General features: G+C 37.2%; 7 protein-coding genes across 7 annotated transcripts; 3 read left to right on the top strand and 4 right to left on the bottom strand.

Annotated features, from left to right (window-relative positions):
- Positions 1 to 5,062: 5,062 nt before the first annotated feature.
- On the top strand, positions 5,063 to 6,769 carry GCK72_017254 (uncharacterized protein; the record flags this gene model as incomplete). The annotated part of the gene is made up of 6 exons (XM_003097586.2): positions 5,063 to 5,281; positions 5,328 to 5,569; positions 5,623 to 5,755; positions 5,802 to 5,893; positions 6,404 to 6,578; positions 6,626 to 6,769. The coding sequence occupies 6 exons, from the start codon at positions 5,063 to 5,065 to the stop codon at positions 6,767 to 6,769; spliced, it is 1,005 nt and encodes a 334-aa protein (XP_003097634.2).
- Positions 6,770 to 8,032: 1,263 nt separating this feature from the next.
- On the top strand, positions 8,033 to 9,032 carry GCK72_017253 (uncharacterized protein; the record flags this gene model as incomplete). Its single annotated transcript, XM_053731979.1, has 4 exons — positions 8,033 to 8,305; positions 8,352 to 8,434; positions 8,675 to 8,849; positions 8,898 to 9,032. The coding sequence occupies 4 exons, from the start codon at positions 8,033 to 8,035 to the stop codon at positions 9,030 to 9,032; spliced, it is 666 nt and encodes a 221-aa protein (XP_053580892.1).
- A 385-nt stretch (positions 9,033 to 9,417) lies between these two features.
- GCK72_017252 (uncharacterized protein) lies at positions 9,418 to 10,603 on the top strand (the record flags this gene model as incomplete). The annotated part of the gene is made up of 4 exons (XM_053731978.1): positions 9,418 to 9,605; positions 9,653 to 10,172; positions 10,293 to 10,483; positions 10,534 to 10,603. The coding sequence occupies 4 exons, from the start codon at positions 9,418 to 9,420 to the stop codon at positions 10,601 to 10,603; spliced, it is 969 nt and encodes a 322-aa protein (XP_053580891.1).
- Positions 10,604 to 10,641: 38 nt separating this feature from the next.
- Positions 10,642 to 11,369, bottom strand: GCK72_017251 (uncharacterized protein; the record flags this gene model as incomplete). The annotated part of the gene is made up of 4 exons (XM_003097601.2): positions 10,642 to 10,809; positions 10,858 to 11,047; positions 11,096 to 11,179; positions 11,335 to 11,369. The coding sequence occupies 4 exons, from the start codon at positions 11,367 to 11,369 to the stop codon at positions 10,642 to 10,644; spliced, it is 477 nt and encodes a 158-aa protein (XP_003097649.2).
- A 109-nt stretch (positions 11,370 to 11,478) lies between these two features.
- GCK72_017250 (uncharacterized protein) lies at positions 11,479 to 12,225 on the bottom strand (the record flags this gene model as incomplete). The annotated part of the gene is made up of 4 exons (XM_053731977.1): positions 11,479 to 11,613; positions 11,663 to 11,964; positions 12,012 to 12,132; positions 12,181 to 12,225. 4 exons carry the CDS (start codon positions 12,223 to 12,225, stop codon positions 11,479 to 11,481), a joined length of 603 nt encoding a protein of 200 aa, XP_053580890.1.
- A 2,291-nt stretch (positions 12,226 to 14,516) lies between these two features.
- On the bottom strand, positions 14,517 to 17,452 carry GCK72_017249 (uncharacterized protein; the record flags this gene model as incomplete). Its single annotated transcript, XM_003089216.2, has 12 exons — positions 14,517 to 14,684; positions 14,736 to 14,925; positions 14,968 to 15,051; positions 15,443 to 15,551; positions 15,610 to 15,730; positions 15,774 to 16,081; positions 16,134 to 16,254; positions 16,303 to 16,650; positions 16,705 to 16,833; positions 16,990 to 17,161; positions 17,211 to 17,303; positions 17,349 to 17,452. The coding sequence occupies 12 exons, from the start codon at positions 17,450 to 17,452 to the stop codon at positions 14,517 to 14,519; spliced, it is 1,947 nt and encodes a 648-aa protein (XP_003089264.2).
- A 416-nt stretch (positions 17,453 to 17,868) lies between these two features.
- Positions 17,869 to 20,288, bottom strand: GCK72_017248 (uncharacterized protein; the record flags this gene model as incomplete). Its single annotated transcript, XM_053731976.1, has 10 exons — positions 17,869 to 18,036; positions 18,083 to 18,356; positions 18,407 to 18,515; positions 18,560 to 18,680; positions 18,731 to 19,038; positions 19,087 to 19,207; positions 19,252 to 19,602; positions 19,825 to 19,996; positions 20,040 to 20,132; positions 20,185 to 20,288. The coding sequence occupies 10 exons, from the start codon at positions 20,286 to 20,288 to the stop codon at positions 17,869 to 17,871; spliced, it is 1,821 nt and encodes a 606-aa protein (XP_053580889.1).
- Between the last annotated feature and the right edge of the window lie 770 nt (positions 20,289 to 21,058).

Here is a 21,058-nt window from a genome sequence, read left to right as displayed (position 1 = left end):
TTTCCACTATCTTTCCGTACGAACGGCCTTTTTCCTCACTTTTATGCATACGCATCGGTCGGAGTAGGTTGCCTCTTGGCACCTCTCTTATACCGACTATTTATACTATTTAATAAATATGTTGCAACATATCAAAGTGTTAGAAGAAACACACCAAGACTAAAAGACAAGACAGGCGAGTCTTGATCCTTTTATATGGAGGTTCCTAAGAGTAGGATTTCAACTGATTCGCCTATAATCAGTAGTTATCCGTGAACTCTCGGTCAAGGATTCATATTCCTCGGTGCTCCCGAGTTTTACCGCTACACCTGGGTACCGAACCGTCTATTTATTCCCTTCTGTTTTGCCGTTCTACTATTCCTTTTTCTATTATTTGTGAGCCGATTTTCCGGAAGCTGATCTCCAATGCGGATGCTGTGATGTCAACCGTCGGATGCTGACTTCTCAACTGGCAATCATAAGTTCTGTTCTCATTAACAATTATCGAAAAGTTTGATCCACTGAGTAGTAGGCGTTACCCCAAAGAAATTATTCTAGTGTATTGTTAAGGCATCTCTACACCTAGGTAATTATCGAGTAGGATTAGTTTTGAGACCAATGGATTTTGAGTTGGGACCTCCGTCCATTGTTAACTTATGAATTGTATGGTAATCTTTTGAGAGTTACATTCCTAGTTTGATTTTCACTATTTTGTATTGTCGAGTTTCATTTGATTTTATTGTATCTCAGATTCTTAGTGTTTTGTCGTTGTCACTAATCGAGTTAGAGTATCAGTTATTGAGAGTGACTTTTTCCGACGTATTAGTTTATAAGTTTAGTGATAGAATATTAGTACATTGTGTTTATTCTTTTGGATGTTAAGGTTTTTCGTGTAACTATTTCTAACTAGATTTTTCATATCATTCCATGGGATATGAGACTTCAGGGACGAAGTAGCTATTCGAAAAGGAGGGAGAACCCGCAAAGCTTTGTTTTGTTATTGTTCTATTGTTATACTTTTTGGGGGGAAATGGTTCTAATTCGAATTCAAAATTCCATCAATCATTTTTGTGGTTCGAGGACGAACCATCTTTTCCTAAGAAGCGGGGATGTGACAGGGCAAAATACGTTCCTGTCATTCTTTTATTATTCTGTTGTTCCTGCCAGCGCGCAGAATGATTTATCTCCAATGACCCCTCTTGTTTACACTTTCCACTATCTTTCCGTACGAACGGCCTTTTTCCTCACTTTTATGCATACGCATCGGTCGGAGTAGGTTGCCTCTTGGCACCTCTCTTATACCGACTATTTATACTATTTAATAAATATGTTGCAACATATCAAAGTGTTAGAAGAAACACACCAAGACTAAAAGACAAGACAGGCGAGTCTTGATCCTTTTATAATATACTGTATTTCAAACACGCTTATTTTTATGATAAGCAAAACAATTCGTCGGCTCAAGACAAGCCTTCTGAAACAGTACTAAAAATTTCCAACTGGAATTTATTGTTAATATTTTATGTAAAAAATTGGAATACTAAAAATTGAATACTACAAACTCTTTAAACGTCAGAGCTGTTCGGATTCCGGATTCTGGCTTTTTTGAATTTTCAATTTCCGGAATACGGAGCTTTCGGAAATCGAAAAAAAAATCCGTAAAACTATGCACCTCTCAGTACCTCTCAGATTATGACCAAAATACATTTTTCAAGTTTGCAGTACTATTTTTAAATGAACAGAAAAACTCTTAGGTACTCGTTGTTGTCAAATATGAGCAACAATGAACCTCTTTAAAATTTCTCGCTGAGATCTGGGCAGCTTTACATTATGTTCAGTTCTAAATTGAAACTACTCGAAAGTTTTAAATCTGACAATGAAATTGTTCAAAATTTCGCAAACAGTGTTTAGACAAGAATTTGTGACAACTTTAAAAATTCGAATCGAATTTTTTACAAAAACATTTCAGATGAGATATATCTGCAATCAACTTGACCAACGTTGGAAAATATCATGCTACTAGATTGAATTAGTAAGAAGACATTGAAACTAAGGGGCGGGGCTTGGTAGCTTTTAATTTTAATTCTTGAAAATCGCTTCTCAGGTATTTTTGGGCAAGGGTAGGGCAACGAAACTTTCGATTGGGCCATGTGGCCCGTGAATAGAGCACAGTGCCCACAAAAAGGGCCACATGGCCCAGTGGGCACTAGTTGGGCACAGGTTGGGCCACAGGCTGAGAGATAGGAAATAGTTGGTGGATGTGGGCACAGGTTGGGCGCTTGGTGAGGCAGGATGGGCACAGCATGGGCACGAAGTGGGCACAAGTTGAGAAATCGCGCTCTACTGCACACTCTGATTTTTCGCCACAATTTTTCTTATTTATTTCGTTTCTTTCACAATTTTATCGTCTTTCAATTTTATGCTACTTATTCAAACAGAAGATGAAAAAAATCTACACTCGACTCATCAGGTAAGACAGTATTTTTTATTTGTTTTTGTTCAATTTTCATGAAATTTCAGCTGTACAAAAAATTATTTCAACAACACAATAATCATCATCAACTACGCTATCCAGCTGCTCACCTTCTTCTATCTTTCACCGTCTTCTATCTTCAAATTTTTTGCATTTACTCTAAATTTTTTGTTGTAATTTGAATATTTATAGTTTTCACGAAAAATTATTTCCTTCTTCTGTATTCCTATTCTCCATCTCATATTTTGACAATTTTAGTTTATTTTACCCTATTACTTCCCATAATTACTGAAATTATTATTATTTTGTGTTTAAATTTGACAAATAAATAGTAGAAAGTACAAATATGTGTAACCTTGTTAACTATATTGCTGAATGGGAAGGAGCAAAAGGAGCGAAATGCCGCGCGTTGTACCGAATCTGGGCACTTTGCCCATCGAGTGGGCCATGTGGCCCTGAAAACGGGCATAGTGGCCCTCATTGAATGGGCCACCATGCCCATTTTCAGCGCCACATGGCCCAATTTGAGGGCAACTTGGCCCAAAAATACCTGACAAGGGAACCTTTTAAGTGGTCCCTAATGCCAGCGAAAACGACCTATACAGGGTGAAAGAGCATGTTTCAAAACCTATAAATCAACTTTCAAAAGTTGCTTACGTGGCCTGTAAGTGGCTGAAATCTCGACCTGAAAATCGACAAATTTTGCCATTGATTTATTGTATCTCCTACCACGTTTGTAATGACTTCGGCGGCAGTTTAAAAACGTGTTCGAGTGGCGCAGGTGGTTAGCGCCCAGGAGGAGAAAATTTTTGCGCTGGTTCGATCCCCTCTACTGTTTTTATTTTTTTTGTTTGATTTATTTTTTTTTCATTTTTTCAGTGTTTTTCGGAAGTTATCATTATAGATTTTCGGATTCCACCTGGCGGCACCTGGCAACCGGAAGATCTTTCTTATAATCATCAGTTAAAAGGGATTCAGAAGGTAATCACGTTGATGGTGGAATCCGAAAATCTATAATGATAACTTCCAAAAAACACTGAAAAAAGAAAAAAAATAAATCAAACAAAAAAAAACAGTAGAGGGGATCGAACCAGCGCAAAAATTTTCTCCTCCTGGGCGCTAACCACCTGCGCCACTCGAACACGTTTTTAAACTGCCGCCGTAGTCTTTACAAACGTGGTAGGAAATACAGCAAATCAATGATAAAATTGGCCAATTTTCAGGTCAAGATTTCAGCCACTTACAGGTCACGTAAGCAACTTTTGAAAGTTGATTTATAGGTTTTGAAACATCCTCTTTCGACCTGTATAGGTCGTTTTCGCTGGCATTAGGAACCACTTAAAAGGTTCCCTTGTGAGTTAACGTACAGATGGTCAGTAGTCCAGACTTCAAATTGAGAAAACAGGATTTCTAATAACTAACTTGAAAACGATCCTGATATACACTCAGATTTTGAAATAGCTGATGCCATATAATGTATAGTTTTCAGAACTAACCTTAATGGTATACAGATTGAATTAAAATCAAATTATACTTGGCAAGCCGGCAAATAAATACTCCAGGATCGTTCTCAATTTAGTTCTCAAAAATCCAGTTTTCTCAATTTTTAGGACTACTGACCACTTGTACGTTATATTATATTGTATCCCGATTTTCAGGAATCAAAATTCTCAGAAAGAACGATTGGAGTTATTGTTTGTATTTTGATTTACTGCTTCTCCTACCTCACTGCGGTTCCAAAGTCTGCTGCAATCCACATGTCATTCGCAGATTGCTCTTTGCATTAAAATATTTCCCCACGTGTGTCTATGTTGTCTCTCTTAAATTATAATTGCAGCCTTCTCTCTCTTCTAGATGTCTTCCATCATTTGACATTACCGCAACTTATTGTTAGATTTCTGAGATATTAGGAAACCTAAAAAGATTAAGCCTAAGCACATGTGCACCTATTGTCTCTGCTAAGTTCTTAGACGCTAATCTTGTACTTCTTTCACAAAAAAATCAAGGATCGAGCATTACAAAAGAGTCATCGTCACGGATTACCAGAGTTAGGGGTATTTATTAGAACCTAAGACTCTTCGAGCCTACGGTAATCGTGTCACTCATTTTTTGCTCATTTTTCTATTTTCCTTGGTAAAGCAGCATGTTGAATGTAATTAGTAGCGATGAAAGAATTTAATTTTTATTTTCTAGAGTGCCAACGTTAAGACACCCTTTTTCCATTCTCAATTTCAATTTGTTGCCTCCTCCTCCTCCGCTTCCTCTTTTTTAGCATTCTTATTATATCTATATGTGCAAATAGCTTGGGGAGAGCCTTTGTTTACATTTCATCTGAATCACGTATCCTCTGGAATCGAGGACACCCCACGTCGAGAAGATTAAAAATTTTCTCGAAAGTTTCATTCTAAGAATGAATTTTCAGGAACTGTGACATAGACAACCTTCCTTTTTATTCATTTTTTAGTGTCTGAGATGCACAGACCACCCAAAAAACATGTTGTCGTAGTTAGCTTCTTTAGTAAAAGCATATTCATCATCATCACTCTCCATTTAAATTTTCCTCACGTCTTTTGAAAGGAACACAATTTGTTCTCATCTTACATTTGCAGAATGGTTCCCTGGACCCTGAAAACTTTTCTAGGCTGTGGCCTTGGCCTACTCTCTCTGGCTGGCCTAATCGTCAACTTGCTTGTCGTGATCCCAGTATTCCGTCTGGCATTCATCCAAAATAAGAGTCCAATCTATGTGATTTCATTTATAAATATAGTCACAGATATTGTGAATGTTTTAATGTCTACCTTCTATCTGGCGCCATCTATAATTTTCGAGGTGAGACCTAAACAGTGACGAATTTTATTATTTTTTGAACCTTTAGACCTATTTTTTCACCGAAAACAAAACTGGAACAATCCCAAAACTAATGGGATCCACTTTCATGTTCTGCTGGTATCTGGGATCTATGACTCAAATTGTAATGGCTGTTAACCGTCTGGTGGTTATCTATTTCCGCAGGAGTGATCTTTTCACGCGGAGAAATATCTGTAAACTATTTGCTCTATTGATCCCACTCTCCTTCTTTCTGATGTACATGGCACAGTATGGGACTCCGTGTTGTTTGTAAGTTAATTAGTTAATTGACCAATTTAAATAATTAACATGAACATTTTCAGCTTTGTGTTTGACCATGTTGTTCTATCCTACTCCTATAACCAAATCGAGGGACTGGACAACTACCCGAACATGTTTATCGACTTGCCATTGAACACTGCAACTTCTGTTATTGCAACGTTTTGCTATGCTATGGTAAGCTGATGGTGGAAGATTGAACTGTAATAAAAAATAATTTTAGATTGTCTGGACGGTCAGAGAATCCACAAAGGGTATCGCTGCGTCAATGGCAACTCAACATATGAGAAGATCACGGAAGAATAGAGAAGTGACGTAAGTTGGGAGAAATTAGACCAGGGCTTTTGCCATTTTTCCAATTTTTTATAAAAATACAGTCTAAAAAATTTATGAGCCAGGTTGTGGGTCCCTTTAATAGTAGTGTACTCAAAAATGTACTCTTGATTTCTTTCCCCAAAGGTTTTCCTTGTCTAAAACAACCAACACCATGAAGATTCAGAATTTTTTTTCAGAAAATTTAGAAAAATTCAGGAAATAAGAACCGGTGACCGTCTGAAAATGTTTTAGAAACGATATTTTCTGAAATTGAATAAATGCTCAAACCTTTACTAATTGAAGAGTCACAATCTAATCTACCTGAAAAGGCATTCATTTTTTGTAAAAAAAAATCAAAAAATTTAACATTTGAGCTATATCTGATTCAAACTATAAAGCGTATTATTCCCGGCATCTAGAATTTTTTTCCTGGCTATTCAAAACTGACTGCAACTTTTATGCAACCTGCTCTTCATCTATCCCACCTTTCCCTTACTCCCCTTTTTCCAGCTATGCCATGCAATTCTGCTTCATCTCTATGTTCTACACATTCTCCTGGATCACGTTCCGTGTATTCCCTGTGGCCATCGGTAATCGTGGGCTTGAATGGTTCATTTGTATCTCTGCTGGAGTCACTATTAATAGCAGTGCAAATGCATTGGTCTATCTGATTAGTAACCAGGAGGTAGGTTTCTTTTTTCCGCGATTCTAACCAAAATTTTTGTTATTTAGGTCTGGCGCAATCTGAAATCCAGCGGTCTCAACATCTTCACCCGAGCCACCAACTCATCGGACGTCGCCAACAACTCGGCAGATGGTCACAGCATCGTCCGCCACAGTCATAATACCACTACCAATACAACCTCTAAATATTGATTCTATTCAGATCTCCTCAAATCGACATTATTTGTGATGTTTTGGTGAACTTTTGTGTATATATAATATATATAACTCACTATACAACATATATTCCTAATAAACCATTATTTCCTACTACTGAATTGTCTCAGGTGGTTTGGTGTCTGAAGAAACAGAATAGTGATCGTGCCGATAACCTTAAACAATTTCCTACTTCTGAGACCAGAGGACTCACGTCAGAGTATACCAAGGTGGGCTATATAAAACTGCTTGAGATATGGATAGCCTCTTTGAAAACAAACTTTTCCATACTTGCAAACCGTTCCGAAACGGGCCGACCCGGGCCGGCCCGTAACTCGCTTCAAACGCAATATTATGAGCTGAAAAATATACCAAAATGTAGATCTCGACGAGTTCTATGTCACTGATATAATACGGGCCGGATGGCTATTTGTTAATGTGCCGCGGGCCGGGAAAAAATGTCAAAAAAGCCATTCTAGCCCGGCCCGCGGCACATTGACGAATAGCCATCCGGCCCGTATTATATCAGTGACATAGAACTCGCCGAGATCTACATTTTGGTATATTTTTCAGCTCATAATATTGTGTTTGAAGCGAGTTATGAGCCGGTCCGGGTCGGCCCGTTTCGGCCCGGTTTGCAAGTATGAATTTTTCTTTCATTCCAATATTTCTCCAGACAGCCTGAAAGTTCTGAAAGTATACTTGATGAGCATTTGAACTAGAAAACTCAAAAACCAATCCCAAAAAATCACGTACGTGTCTAACAATTGTAATTAGAAAACGTAGATCATTACAGCTCATTTATATAATAAGATATACTTAACTTTTGTGATACTTTGTTCTCCTTGAACTTATTCATTTAAAAGCTGATCTTTCCGAATTTCAGCTTGCTCAGATGCTCCAAATCACCTTAAAACTACTCCTGGGTATCCTTCTCGGAGGTATCTCTTTCTATGGCCTTGTCGCTAATTTTTTGGTTGTCCTTCCTGTTTATCGTTTGGCATTCGTAGCGAAACGAAGTCCAATATATATTATTTCACTGGTAAATATATTCGCGGATGTTTTCAATTTGTTACTTACCACTTGTTATTTAGTACCTCTTATTCTTAAAAGTGTAAGTGCCCTCTGGTATAAAGAAAGTCCAGAAAATAAGTTTTACAGGCATATATACCTAATAGTACTACTGATTATAAAGTGTCTGTCTTTTTTGGGACCGGATTCATGTTCTGTTGGTATTTGGGATCAATAACTCAAATAATAATGGCTATCAACCGCTTAGTGGTCATCTGCTTCAAAAGCCAAGACCTATTCACTTGCAAAGTGCTCATCGTCATCTTCTCCTTTATTTTCCCCTTATGCATTGCGATGACGTATATAGCTCAGTTTGGATTCCCCTGTTGTGCATTGGTCTATGATTCACGCATCCTTTCTATAAGCTATATGTCTAGCGGGGAAAAGAACTTTTCGAACATGTTCATTGATGTTCCTTTGAACTTTACTACCTCGTTCACTGCGTTGGTTTGTTATAGTCTGGTGAGGAAAAGGAAAAAAGGTTGAAAAAAATAAAAGAGTTTTTTAGATAACAATAAAAATCTGGAAGTCAAAGAGAATGGTCTCACCAAATACGGATTCAACTGGTAGCTTTGGAAATAGGGAATATGCGTGAGTAATAGTGAGAGACACAGAGAAGTCAGACTCTCTAGCTTCTCTGCGCTCTCTTTTCGTCTCGTTATTCAAATAGGTTGAGTTTGAGGGTGCATATCTCGAAAACAAGCAAAGTTACTGAAAAGTGGTCAACTACAAAAATAGAGCTCTTGCTTTGATCTACACAACCATTATAAATTTACATAGATTGCGTTTTAGAATCATATTTAATGAACGCTCTTATTCTATGTTTTCCAGATACGCCACTCAATTCTGCCTAATCACAATTTTCTACACTATCAGTTGGCTCTTGTTTAGAATTTTCCCTATCATCCTGGATAACCAGAAAGTTGAATATTACTGCTTTGTAATGATTGCAGTATCCCTTAATAACAGTGCCAATGCAATGGTATATATTGTTTTTAACAAAGAGGTGCTCCACAAGTTTAGGGACAACGAGAAATGAAAACAATAGTTTCAGGTAATCCGCCACATTCTACGCAGCCGATTTTTCATATTCCCACTCAGCGGAGCACATTCTTCGATTGCCTACGAGAATAATGCGTTCAAAATGGTGTCATCTGCGAATTTTCCGTCGAGTGTTAGGCAGATGTGAAGTATGAATTCCGTTGACACCCACATCACTACGGGTTCAGTGAACTGAAAAATGTTTGTTCGGCCGAGTTGAGAGAGCTAATGATTTCCATTCGGTGGTTCTTTTTTTCTAGATCAAGATTTTTTAAAGCTTTTGGCATAGATTTTTTTTTCAAAAAATGTTGAATTTACCAAATAAAAAATTGTTTTTGAAATCGCTTAACTTACAAATTTCAAAGTTTGAACTAATGTTATGTTCCTTCCAGTTTTTAAACAGTGTTATAAGGTTCATCCCTCCCCCTCTTCTAGACAGGAACTACTATTTCCAGTTGATTCTGAATCCGCTCATCCATATTCTAATTGCATGTCGCACCCCCTCAATCTCAGAAGTTCAGTTTTTTAGAAACATGTTCCTAACTTTTATATTCATTTGGCACGCATTCGGCTCCGCTTTCGGATGTGTTGCAAATCTATTGCTTCTCTACGCAGTGATTACAAAGACTCCGAAACAAACAAAGTCGTATGCAACACTTATTATCAATTTTGCCCTTACTGATTTTACGGAATGCTTGATGGATATTTTTATTCAATTGAGGTATGTGAACACTTTTTGAAACTTGGTTTTGATTTCTTAGCGTTAAGGTTCATAATCCCTCCATTTGATGTCACTTATATTTATGTGTTCCACGGGTTATGTCAATACACTGGTCCACTATCTTGCAAAATTGGATTGAGTATCTTCTACCACTGCTTCCCACATAATGTCTGGTCCCTCCTTTTATCATTTTCATATCGATATTATGTGCTCCATCATCCGGTGATACCGAGAAGAATTTTATCCTTGATAATACTAATGATCTATATTCCTTCATTCATCCAAGCGGTGATCTATTGGCCAACAATTGCTGACCGAGAAACTATTCTTCCACTAGCCAATAAGTTCTTCCCGCAATATGACTTGGCTCACGTAGACGGTCTACTTGCTGGAATTCCTACTATAAAAGACTTTGCCTCAATATATGTTATCGCACATCTTTGTGTTCCTATCTTCCCGGTTTATGTCGCAATTTTTGTATTGAGGCATAAAGTGATAAAAGAGTTGCTGAAGAAGACAGGGATGTTATCAAAAGATGCAAAATCTTATCATTCACAGATATTGAAGGTAGGTTTTTTTTGTTATTTTTTCATTTTTGTAGTTGACAACTTTTTGCTAGCTCTGAGATACAAGCCGACAACTATTAGGTAAGAGAAGTAGAGAAAAAGAAAGAAAAATCACTTTCAGTGCCTCACAATCCAAGCCATCATCCCTTTCATCTTTGTCATTGGAGTCCTATCCTACCTAAGTGCCCAACTTGGAATTTTCACTAATCCTATCCTAGAATACTCTATTTTTGCCTGCACCTTACCCATGCCAATGTTCTCTCCATTCACTTATCTTCTTTATATCAAACCTTATCGGATGTTTTGTGCAAGGTAAGTTGACTCTAGTTTGAAGTCAGAAATATGTGTTTTGTGTTTTGCAGGTTATTGAGACGGCGGAAAGATGTGGAAACTTCACTGGTGGAACGGAGTAAACAAGTATTCAGTATTTGAAGCGTAATAATTGTTTGGTTTATATGATAAAGAATATTTTAAAAATTATCCATAACATCCTCTGCAAGTTTCTTGAATAATGGATCCATCTTCTCTAATCCTGCACTTGTAATATGTACAGTGTTGTCAACATAAGATAACTTTGTTTCCCTATCAAAAGTGAGGTACTTGTCACCTTCCACAAATACACTACTCAAATCGAAGAGCTGAAAAATTTAAAATAATTACAAAATTTCATCATTTCCAAAAAATACCTGACACTTCTCACATTTCAACATACTAAACCTCTTCTTCACATTACTCATTTCTTCATCTGCCAGCTTCTTTTTCAGGTGGAGGGACTCAAGTTCACCAGGTTTTTGAATGAGGTAGTGTAGATATAGGTTGAGGAATCCAAGACTATATAAAGGGTGTGCATCCATAATGTAGATTTTCTTGGTGAATCTGAAAATGGTTATAATGGACGAGTTAACGGGGTTTCCAAATACCTACTTCTCATAAAAGGATATAGCTTCATTCATTTGTTTAACATACTGGTCGTCTGGGGACACGGAGGTTTTCATAGCTCTGGTGTATCTGAAAATTTTTCGAATTAAGGTATGCTTAAAAAGATGGAAGAAAGAGATAGAACCCAAAGCAACCAACTTTTTTGTTTGAACCCCTAACCCACTGTATATTTCTGAGCATGAACTTTAAGAAGTGTAGACTCAAAATCTGTCTTTCAAACTAACCTCGCTACTATCATCAATACATCCGGCTTATACATCTCGACTTGCTGCTTTCCTACCTCCAACCCTCGGTGTGATATCGGGGAATCTGCGTAGATACCGTACCCCTCTAAAAATATCTACAGTATTATCAACTATCCCCGTTTTCTATATTAGCTCCCCATTTATTGCAACATATCTATAGTCTGAGTAGTTATGATGGAAATGCGCTCTGATGTGTTCTCCAAGATTCATCACGTAACTATTGCCGAGCATCATAATGGAGAAGTTTCCACGACCTTGCTAAATAAATTTTGTTAGTTAAATAATTTTCATTGAATCAAAATCTTACCGGAAACTTGCAATATCCGTACATCTTCTCATACAGTGGTTGAATTTCCGTTTCTATACATTTCTCATTTTGTGGCTCGACTTTCCAGAAATATTCAAAAAACTTTTTGTTAGAATGAACGACATCTTCAATTTCCGGAGGAATCGTGGTTTTCCAAAATGTATCGTTTCTAATACTATACTGGAGGTAAGAGTTTCCAAGGATCAGCACTATAATCAGAGGGATCACCCCTTTCCAGGATAACTGCAGATACTGTTTTTCAAAAATGTGATGGAGAATTATAGATGCGATAAAGGTGATCACTGAAAACGTATTGAAATGTAGATCAAAATGGATATTATAAGCTTACTTATGCAAAACAAATGACTATTCACAGTTGCTGAAATGAAAATTGACAAAACTGGCCAGTGAACCAGGTACACCACATAGGAAATATCTCCGATGTATCCGAGAGCTTTGGATTCAAAAATCTGGAAAATAATAGAAAATTTTTAAACAAAGTCATTGTTTACAATTACCTGATTACTTTTGGATTCCAGAGTTATTATCAGAGCCGTTGCCATAGTTACCAGAGGTCTCGATATCATTACATCTACTTTGGACGGGAGTAGGCATATTGAGATAACTGATAGCGCGATAATCACGATGTCTTCTAGGCTCATCGGATAGCTGATAGGACTATCTGTGTCCTTTTGCATATCAAAAAATGCCACTTTGTTCCAAAACAAAGCTACAAATCCTGCTGAGAACTGCCATAACCGGAGAAACATAAAATTAAATGAGAATTGAGGGTTGATTGTGGCAAACAAGTTGAATACAGTTATAGTAATCAAGGAGACTGCGATTAATTTTAAAATATCTTTCCGGAGAATTTGAAGTCCAATGAAAATGAAAGGAACGAAAATGTAGAATTGCATTTCAAGGGATAAAGACCAGAGGTGCACGAAGACGTTTAGGGAGGAGCGCTCTGCTTGAAACTGTAATTTTTTTGATTACCTATCTATGGAAGGCTCTCGAGTGACCGTGGAGTTATAGGACGTGACCTATATCATTGGAAAGCTGAGAAGGCGTTGATTGCGAATATATTCAATTTTTCCTGAAGATCTGGTATTTGAGAAGAAACAAGGTCAAAGTTCGGAGCGCTGTCTACGCTGCAAATATTTTTTCACAAAAATTTAAACTTTGACCTCGTTTTTCTCGAAAAACAGACCTCGAGGGCAAAAACTGAATATATTTTTGGAATCAGCGTCGTTTCAGCTTTAGTACGATACAGGTCACGTTCCATATCTCCACGGTCATTTGGGGGGGGGCCTTCCCTAGTAAGTTCTCTGACATAGTACCTCTCTAAAATAATCCGCTTGATCCTCTATAACCAACTGGTTAGTCCACAGGAATAGTGAAGCCAAAGAGTATCTGTCGTTATTCTCCCATAGAAAATCTTCTAGGTAGATATGAACCAGGACAACAGTTAAGAAGATAACTAGGAAATACAATGGTAAAATTCTTTTGAATCTGAAAATTCTAGACATGCGTGAATGAATATAAATTCATGTAACTCACCTTCTGTAATAAAATCTTAATATATCTTGAACTTTTGTAATATCAGTTCTCGTTAAATTCCTACCCATCAGGTATCCGGAGATCACAAAGAATATATCAACTCCAAGAAATCCGTTTACAAACAAAGTTGGGAATAGATGATACAGAAATACACAGATGATAGCGACTCCACGAAGGCATTGGATGTCTTTTCTCATTTTCTGACAAAATTTTTTGTTGTATAATATAAAATTGAATTGAATAAAAAATCAGATTGCCTGGATCGCAACGACATTATGTTCTGAACGCGTTATCAAGATTCGATCTCATTCAAACTACAGACGCACTCAAAACACACTTGAATACACACAAAGGTTCTTGATTTTTTATCGTAAAAGATCAGAAGATGAGACATTGAAGATTAGAATACAGATTGTATCTTTGGGTACCTTGAAAGGCTTGGAGTAACCAAAGTGTAGAAAAAATTCATATAGTATAGTGATTTTATTTATAAATGTTCTCTAAGAATGATGATTGTGTTTTGGCGTCGTTATCTTCTCCTTCGGGAGATATAAATTCCGAGAATCGCAAAGCCCGACAATTAGGTTGATTGCTGGTTTGCATTATCACAGTAGTGCGAGGCGTAAGATCGCGGAAACGCGCTCCGTCGCACAACGGTTGGCACGGTGCCAAAAAATACTTGGTTGAGTGCCAAAGATTTTTAAATTTATTAGTCATATCTTTCAATGTAAACCGCGGTGCGCACGCAATGTGACTAGGAAAAATTCGAATCTGTTTGTTGCGGACCTTACGCCTCGCACTGGAACACTGGTCAAAAAAGAGTACAGTTATAGGACGCGGGTAGAATTTCTTTCCGGAATGGAAACTGATCTGCCTACTATGCAAAATTTAGCGGTTTCGAAATTTGTTATTTCTCATTAAGATCTTAAATTATTCAGTCTCATTCGATTTTTCAGAAAATGTATTACTTTTTACCCTACAAAACCAAAATCGTCAGTCCCTCATCTCCCTTTCCTTTTCCTCCTCCCCCACTCCATTTTCCCATTCTGTGTGATAGTTTGTGTCACCATTCATCAGGTTTTTTTCTCTGCGTGATCTCAAGAGATGAGAATTAAGAAAGAAAGAGAGACAGCATCCTACATTCACATACATCACTGCAAATGGGTGCCTCCTTTCCGAGATGACTTTTGAAAATGGCAAATCGAGCGAGACTAATGGTATTGGGTCGGAAAGTTTAAAAGATCGAAGGACACTGGACAAGTGATAGAAACCTTTTATTTAATTTTTTACTAAATCATATACTATCCATTATCTCTCTTGCCACTTTCTGGAAGACTGGCTCGCATTTTTTGACTCCTGGACCAGTAAGATGAACCGAGTTGTCAACATATGATAGCATGGTATCCTTATCATAGGTTAGGTACTTATCACCTAGCAAGAATACACGGCTCAAGTCGAAAAACTGAAAAAAAAACTTAGGAAATCGTTTTCGCAAAAAAAAAAAACAACTCACTTGACACTTATTACACTTAATTTTTGAAAACCTCCTTTTCACCGGTCTCATTTCATCGTCCGCTTGTTTTTTGTCTAGGTGAAGAACCTCCATATCATCAGGCCTAGTTACTGCATAGTGTAAAAATAGGTTGAGAAAGTTTTCATGATATTTTGGATGGGCGTCAAGGATGTACAGTTTTTTGACAAATCTGAAACGAATAGTGTAAAAATAATATGACAGGGTGATTTACTTTTCATAAAATGCAATAGTCTCGTTGATTTGTTGGGTGAGTGGATCGTTGACTTGGATAGGGTCTTTGATGTTTTCCATGTACCTGGAATATGTACAAAAAATGAATGAGTTGGAGAGGTGGCGGGGACGTCTTTAGTGTGTTTTCGAGATCTTTTCAAAATCCGATCTTGCCTATGTTATGCTTAGAGTTACCAAAGCCTTGCACAGATCCTTTCAAGGTTTTGCGTATGGTTTTTCCAGATCTTGTCCGGGTCTTGACCAGGTACGTATGTCTGAATCTAGTAAGGTCTTGTCAAGGTTTGCCTAAAGGTTGCTTGGCTCCTTCCCAGGATTTTTCTTAACCTTATCCAGGTTTTTCTTGGCCATGCCGAGACTTTGCCTAGATAATGCCCAGGTTTTGTCTAAACCTTGTATAAGTCTTGCTCACTGCTTGCCCAAATCTTGCCCAAGTCTCGCCTTTAGTTCAAACTAACCTAGCAACTATGAACAAAACATCCGGCTTATGATTCTCCACCTGCTGCTTTGAAAACTCCAATGCTTGTTGTGAAAGTAGAGTATGATCTGAGTACAAACCGTAGCTAGCTGAAAATAAAAATCTGATAGTTACTTGCCCCCGAAGTTTGTTATTTTTGTTTATTACCTATAACCGACATGTACCGATAATCCGAATAGTTATAGTTGAAATGAGCTCGCATGTGCTCTTCCAGATTCAATACGTAACTATTGCCGAGCATCATAATTGAGAAGTTTCCATGGCCTCGCTAAATCAACTATTTGCTGAAGATAGTACTGAGTTTGACCTACCGGATATCTACAGTACCCTTTGAGATGACCTTTCGGAAACGGTGTCTCTATATCCGTCTCTATGCACTTATCCTTCCTGGCTTCCAAATCCCATAGTGAGGTATACATCACTAAGTTCTGGTCAATAATCTGACGGGTTTCTGCTGGGAAGTCATTTTTCCAGAAGGTGTCGTTACGAATGCTATATTGAAGGTAGGAATTAGCAGCGATGAGTAGGAATATCAGAGGGAAGACTCCCTTCATGTTAAGCTTTAAATATTGTTTCTCGAAAAGATGATGAAGAAGAATTGAGGCGATGAATATGGTTACTGGAATCAATACATCGAGGTTTGATGGTCTAGGGAAAACTTAAAAACTTACAAATACAAAATATATAACTTTTGACAGTAGAAGCTAAGAAAATTGAAATGACAGGCCAGTGAACCAAGTACATCACATAGGAAATGTCTCCGATATAGCAGAGGGTGTCGGATTTTAAAATCTGAAAATAAGAATAAATCGCAAAATGCGTCACAGTGATATTTCTTACCTGAAAACCCTGAGATTCACTTGCAATAATCAGAGCGGTAGCTAACGTGACTACTGGTCTAAGAACCAGTACTTCGACTTCCCTAGGTAATAAACACAGGCTTAGAATACATAGGGAAATAGTCACAATGTCGTTTTTAGTGAATGGACATTTCGATGATGGAGATTCCGATTCTGTATCCGACTTTTTCGGGAGCTCTTTACTATTCTGAATCTTGCTCCAGAACAAAGCCATGAATCCCGCAGAAAACTGCCACAACCGGAGGAACATGAAGTTGAAGGCGAACTTGTCGAGGATCATTGCAAAGGCGATGTAACCGAATATAGTTATGAGGGATACTGTGATAAGCTGGAATTTGAAATTTTGGATAGAGCATTCCGGGGTCCTGTAGAAGAGACGTACCTTCAAATAATCGTGCTTGAGAAATTGAAGCCCGAAGAAAATGATAGGAACGAATAGATAGAATTGCATCTCAAGGGATAATGACCATAGGTGGAGGAATCCGTTTATGGAGGACGTGGAAGCAAAAAACTGGAAAATTTAGGATTCTGCTGCATTTTTCAGTCAATTAACCTATTTCGAGTCATTCTAAACTTTGTTACCTCTAATTAGTATCAGTTTTGATCTAATTAGGCTAATTATGATTCTAGTGGAATTTCAATTAACTGCTGATACCTCAGAACGTACCTCATTAAAATAATCCGCCTGATCATGAATAACCAGTTGATTAGTGACCATTAACAGGGAGGCCAACGAGTATCTATTATTATTCTTCCATAAAAAATCCCCCAAAAATAAATGAACCATCACAACTGTCATGAAGACAGCCAAGAAGTACATTGGAAGAATTCTTCGGAATCTGGAAAACAATCTTTCATTTGTAATAAATAAATGCTATCAAATCTCACCTCATATAATAAAACAACAAAAAATCATGAATTTTTACTAGCTTTGCCTTTGTCAAGTTTTTAGCCATTAGGAATCCGGATATCACAAAGAATCTGAAATTTAAGAAGTTACAATTAATAATTAAGTTAATTACTTACATATCAACTCCCAGAAATCCATTCACAAATAAATTTGGGCATAGGTGAAATAGTAGCACAAATATAATAGCGATTCCACGAAGACATTGTATATCTTCCCTCATTTTTTAAAGAAAGTATTAACCGTATGGAAAAAAAACCGAATGATTGTGTTATCCGATGGTGTAAGTTGTCATGTTGTGTTGTGGAAGGAAATTACTGGCGGCTATCCATGTTTGGTAAACTAGGATCAGATAGACAAACTGGTTATTATTAGTGTGTATGTGTGTGTTCGGTTACTACTTAATAGAAAGTTAATGGAGTAGAAATTGAGATTCTAATGAAGGCGCGGTAGAATGTATTTGCAGCCAGCGCTGCTATAAAGTATCCAAGTCCTTAATTCTAAAACAAAAATTAGAAACCTTGAACATGATCAGGCCGTACTAGAACCGACTCGTCCCAACCTGTTCCATGTAAAGTACAAAAAATGAATTTTAAGCCTGTCAAACACAAAAATTCTTAATTTCAACTTTAAAGCACACTACAAACTATCCATAATCTCTCTAGTCAAATTCTTAATAACTGGATCACAGGGCCTGACTCCTGCCGCATTCAAATGAACCGTATTATCAATGTATGATAGCATAGTGTCCCTGTCGAATGTCAGATACTTATCGTCCTCCAGAAATACATGACTTAAGTCAAACACCTGCAAAAAGGTTCTAGAATTTGAGTTACACATGTGGGAGCCTTACCTTGCATTTGTTGCATTTTATCATTTTCAGCCTTCTCCTGATATTCTTCATTTCTAGATCCGCCTTCTTCTTATTCAAGTGTAGGAGCTCCATATCATCTAGGCGTGTAATCAGATTTTGTAAAAACAACGTTTGAAAGTTTTCGCTCCAATTAGGAAGGGCATCCAGTATATATATTCTTTTGGTGAATCTTTCATAGAACTCAATATTTGAATTCATTTCTTCTACAAGTTCATCGTTTTCTTCAAGTGGATAGTTCGCATCTTGCATGTATCTGAAAAAATCACACTCTGAATTCTAAAAATTCGCCGCGAGCCAAAAAACCTCGGCAACACAAAAAGAACATCCGGTTTATGCAATTCAACTTGTTTCCTTGAAAGCTCCAACGCTTGATGTGACAATTTCCAACTGCTTGCGAAGAAACCGTAGCTGCCTGAAGACTCAAGTCTGTCGCTACGCAGCAAGATAATCACTCACCAATGATAGATAGATATCTAAACTCTGAGTAATTCAATTTGAAGTGCTCCTCGATTTGATTCACAAACGTAAGAATATAACTGTTCCCTATCAGCATTACAGAAGTGTTTCTTTTACCTGGCTGAAGTTTTTTGATCAGGATTTTTTTTAGAATTTGCACGGTTTACTCACCGGAAGTCTACAATATCCAAGCAGGTAATGTTTTTCAAACTCCACCTCCAAATCTTTTTCCATACATTTGCTTTGTCTTGTTTCAATATCATACAAGGGCGCATAGGTCTCATGGTTTCTTTCAATAATTGATTTCTGCTCCGGTGTGTATTGATACTTCCAGAAAGAATCATTTCGAATGCTATATTGTAGATATGCATTGGTTGCGATAAGCAGGAGAACCAAAGGGAAAATTCCTTTCATTTCTAGTTTCAGATATTGTTTCTCGAAAAGATGATGAAGAACTATGGATAGTATGAAGATTAGGACTGGAATTTTTTAAATGCAGAGGTGTAATATAAGTGAGGTTTACTTACCAATACAAAACAGATAACTGTTAACTGTAGCTGTCAGGAAAATAGAGATGACTGGCCAGTGGACCAAATACAACACATAAGAGATACCCCCAATGTAGCTCAGCGTTTTGGAGTTTAAGATCTAAAACCTGAAGTAAAAATATCTAATTCAAAATATTTACGTACCCGTAAATCCTGAGATTGACATCCAATTATTAGTGATGTGGCCAGGGTAACCAATGGTCTCAGAATTAACTTTGGTATCACATTTGGCAGCATACAAAGAGCAAGAATAGAGAGAGCACTGATAACGAGATCATGCTGGTTGATAGGACTAGTGAATTTATATTTTCCTTCATCAGGGGTTTCAGATTTCTTAGGAAGTAGTCTCGTTTTCCTTATTTTGATATAGAATAGTGCAATGAACCCAGCAGAAAACTGCCATAACCGGAGGAATAGGAAATTGAAGGCAAACTTGTCGAGGATGATTGCAAAACCGATGAACCCAAAGATAGTGATGAGTGTGACAGCAATTAGCTGGAAATATTTTGAAAAGATTTCAATGGAGCGAGCTTACTGGTTTATACGTTTAAAAAATCCTTCTTGAGAAATTGCAGTCCCAGGAAAATGAATGGGACGAGTAGGTAAAATTGCATCTCCACGGATAAAGACCATAGATGGAGGAATGCGTTCATGGAGGAGGCCGATGATAAAAACTGGAACTATTCAATTTTTCAGAGAGCTCCCTTAGTCCAGTACCTCTGTGAAATAATCCCCTTGGTCATGAATAACAAGTTGGTTAGTTATCAGGAACAAGGAAGCCAAGGAGTATCTGTTGTTATTCGTCCATAGAAAATCTGGCAGATATAAATGAACCATGATAACAATTATGAAAATCGAAAGGTAGTATAGGGGGAGAATTCTTCGGAACCTGAAATTTCCACTGTTGAGTTTTAAGGTTCACTAGAGTTTACCTTTTATAATAGAACTTTAAGAAGTCATGTACATCCAGCAAGTTTAGGTTCGTCAAATTTTTAGCCATAAGGAATCCGGAGATGACAAAGAATCTGAAATATTTATAGATTAAGTTATGTTTCTAAAGTTTTTCTAAAAACTCACATATCAACACCAAGGTAACCATTGACAAATAAATTAGGGGATAGGTGGAAACTCAGCACAAAAATTATAGCGAGGCCGCGGAGGCATTGTATATCTTGTCGCATTCCTGTGTATTATGGAAGTCATAGAAAGAAATTTGGTTGTATTTTACGAAAAGATATTAAATCGGGTTACAAATAAATTATGAAGAACGGAGACCCCGGGAAGGAAAAAAACGCAACAATTACATGCGGAAAATGTTAAAAAGCAGAAAAATGCCAGCATTGATAGTAAGGGAATTATTGTTATCCTCGATTCGTTTTGTCATATAGTTATGTTGCGGAAGCAAGCAAAGTGGTTACAAGATAAGGATCTGTAGGGGGAACTGGTTTTTTTATTAAGGGAGAAATACAATTGGTAATAAAAATATTCAATTGCATATCAGGAAATGCGAGAGCTCAAGGCAAGCCGGTCTGATACAGGTTATACTACGGTAAGGGTAAAAGATTCACCACCTGTCCTTTGAAAACGAATAACCGTAGTAAAACCATACATGTTCTCAAGAATGGCTATTTATACAAAAGTGTTTTTTTGACGGCAGTTTAAAATTAAAAAAGAATGCTGTGGAAGTGAAAAGCTATCAGGAATACTTGAGATGCGCATAGATCGAAAAATAGCGGACAGGGAAGAAGGTGTCTCCAAACTACAAACGAAGTGTGAGAGACTTAAGGAGTGGTCAAGCAACTTTAAAGGGCTAATTAGCTAGCTAATTAGCTGGCTGATAACTTTGCAATCATGAAAAACGTTTATTCAGAATATATTTCACTTTAAATACGTTTTTTTAACATGGCACATTATTGTCTATGGATGTTATGAGATAAGAATAGTTCATAAA

Source organism: Caenorhabditis remanei, chromosome V (genome assembly GCF_010183535.1).
Source record: "Caenorhabditis remanei strain PX506 chromosome V, whole genome shotgun sequence".
In the NCBI taxonomy this organism is placed as follows: domain Eukaryota; kingdom Metazoa; phylum Nematoda; class Chromadorea; order Rhabditida; family Rhabditidae; genus Caenorhabditis; species Caenorhabditis remanei.
Note: the sequence above shows the minus strand (reverse complement) of the source record. Positions and strands in the feature narration are given on the sequence as shown.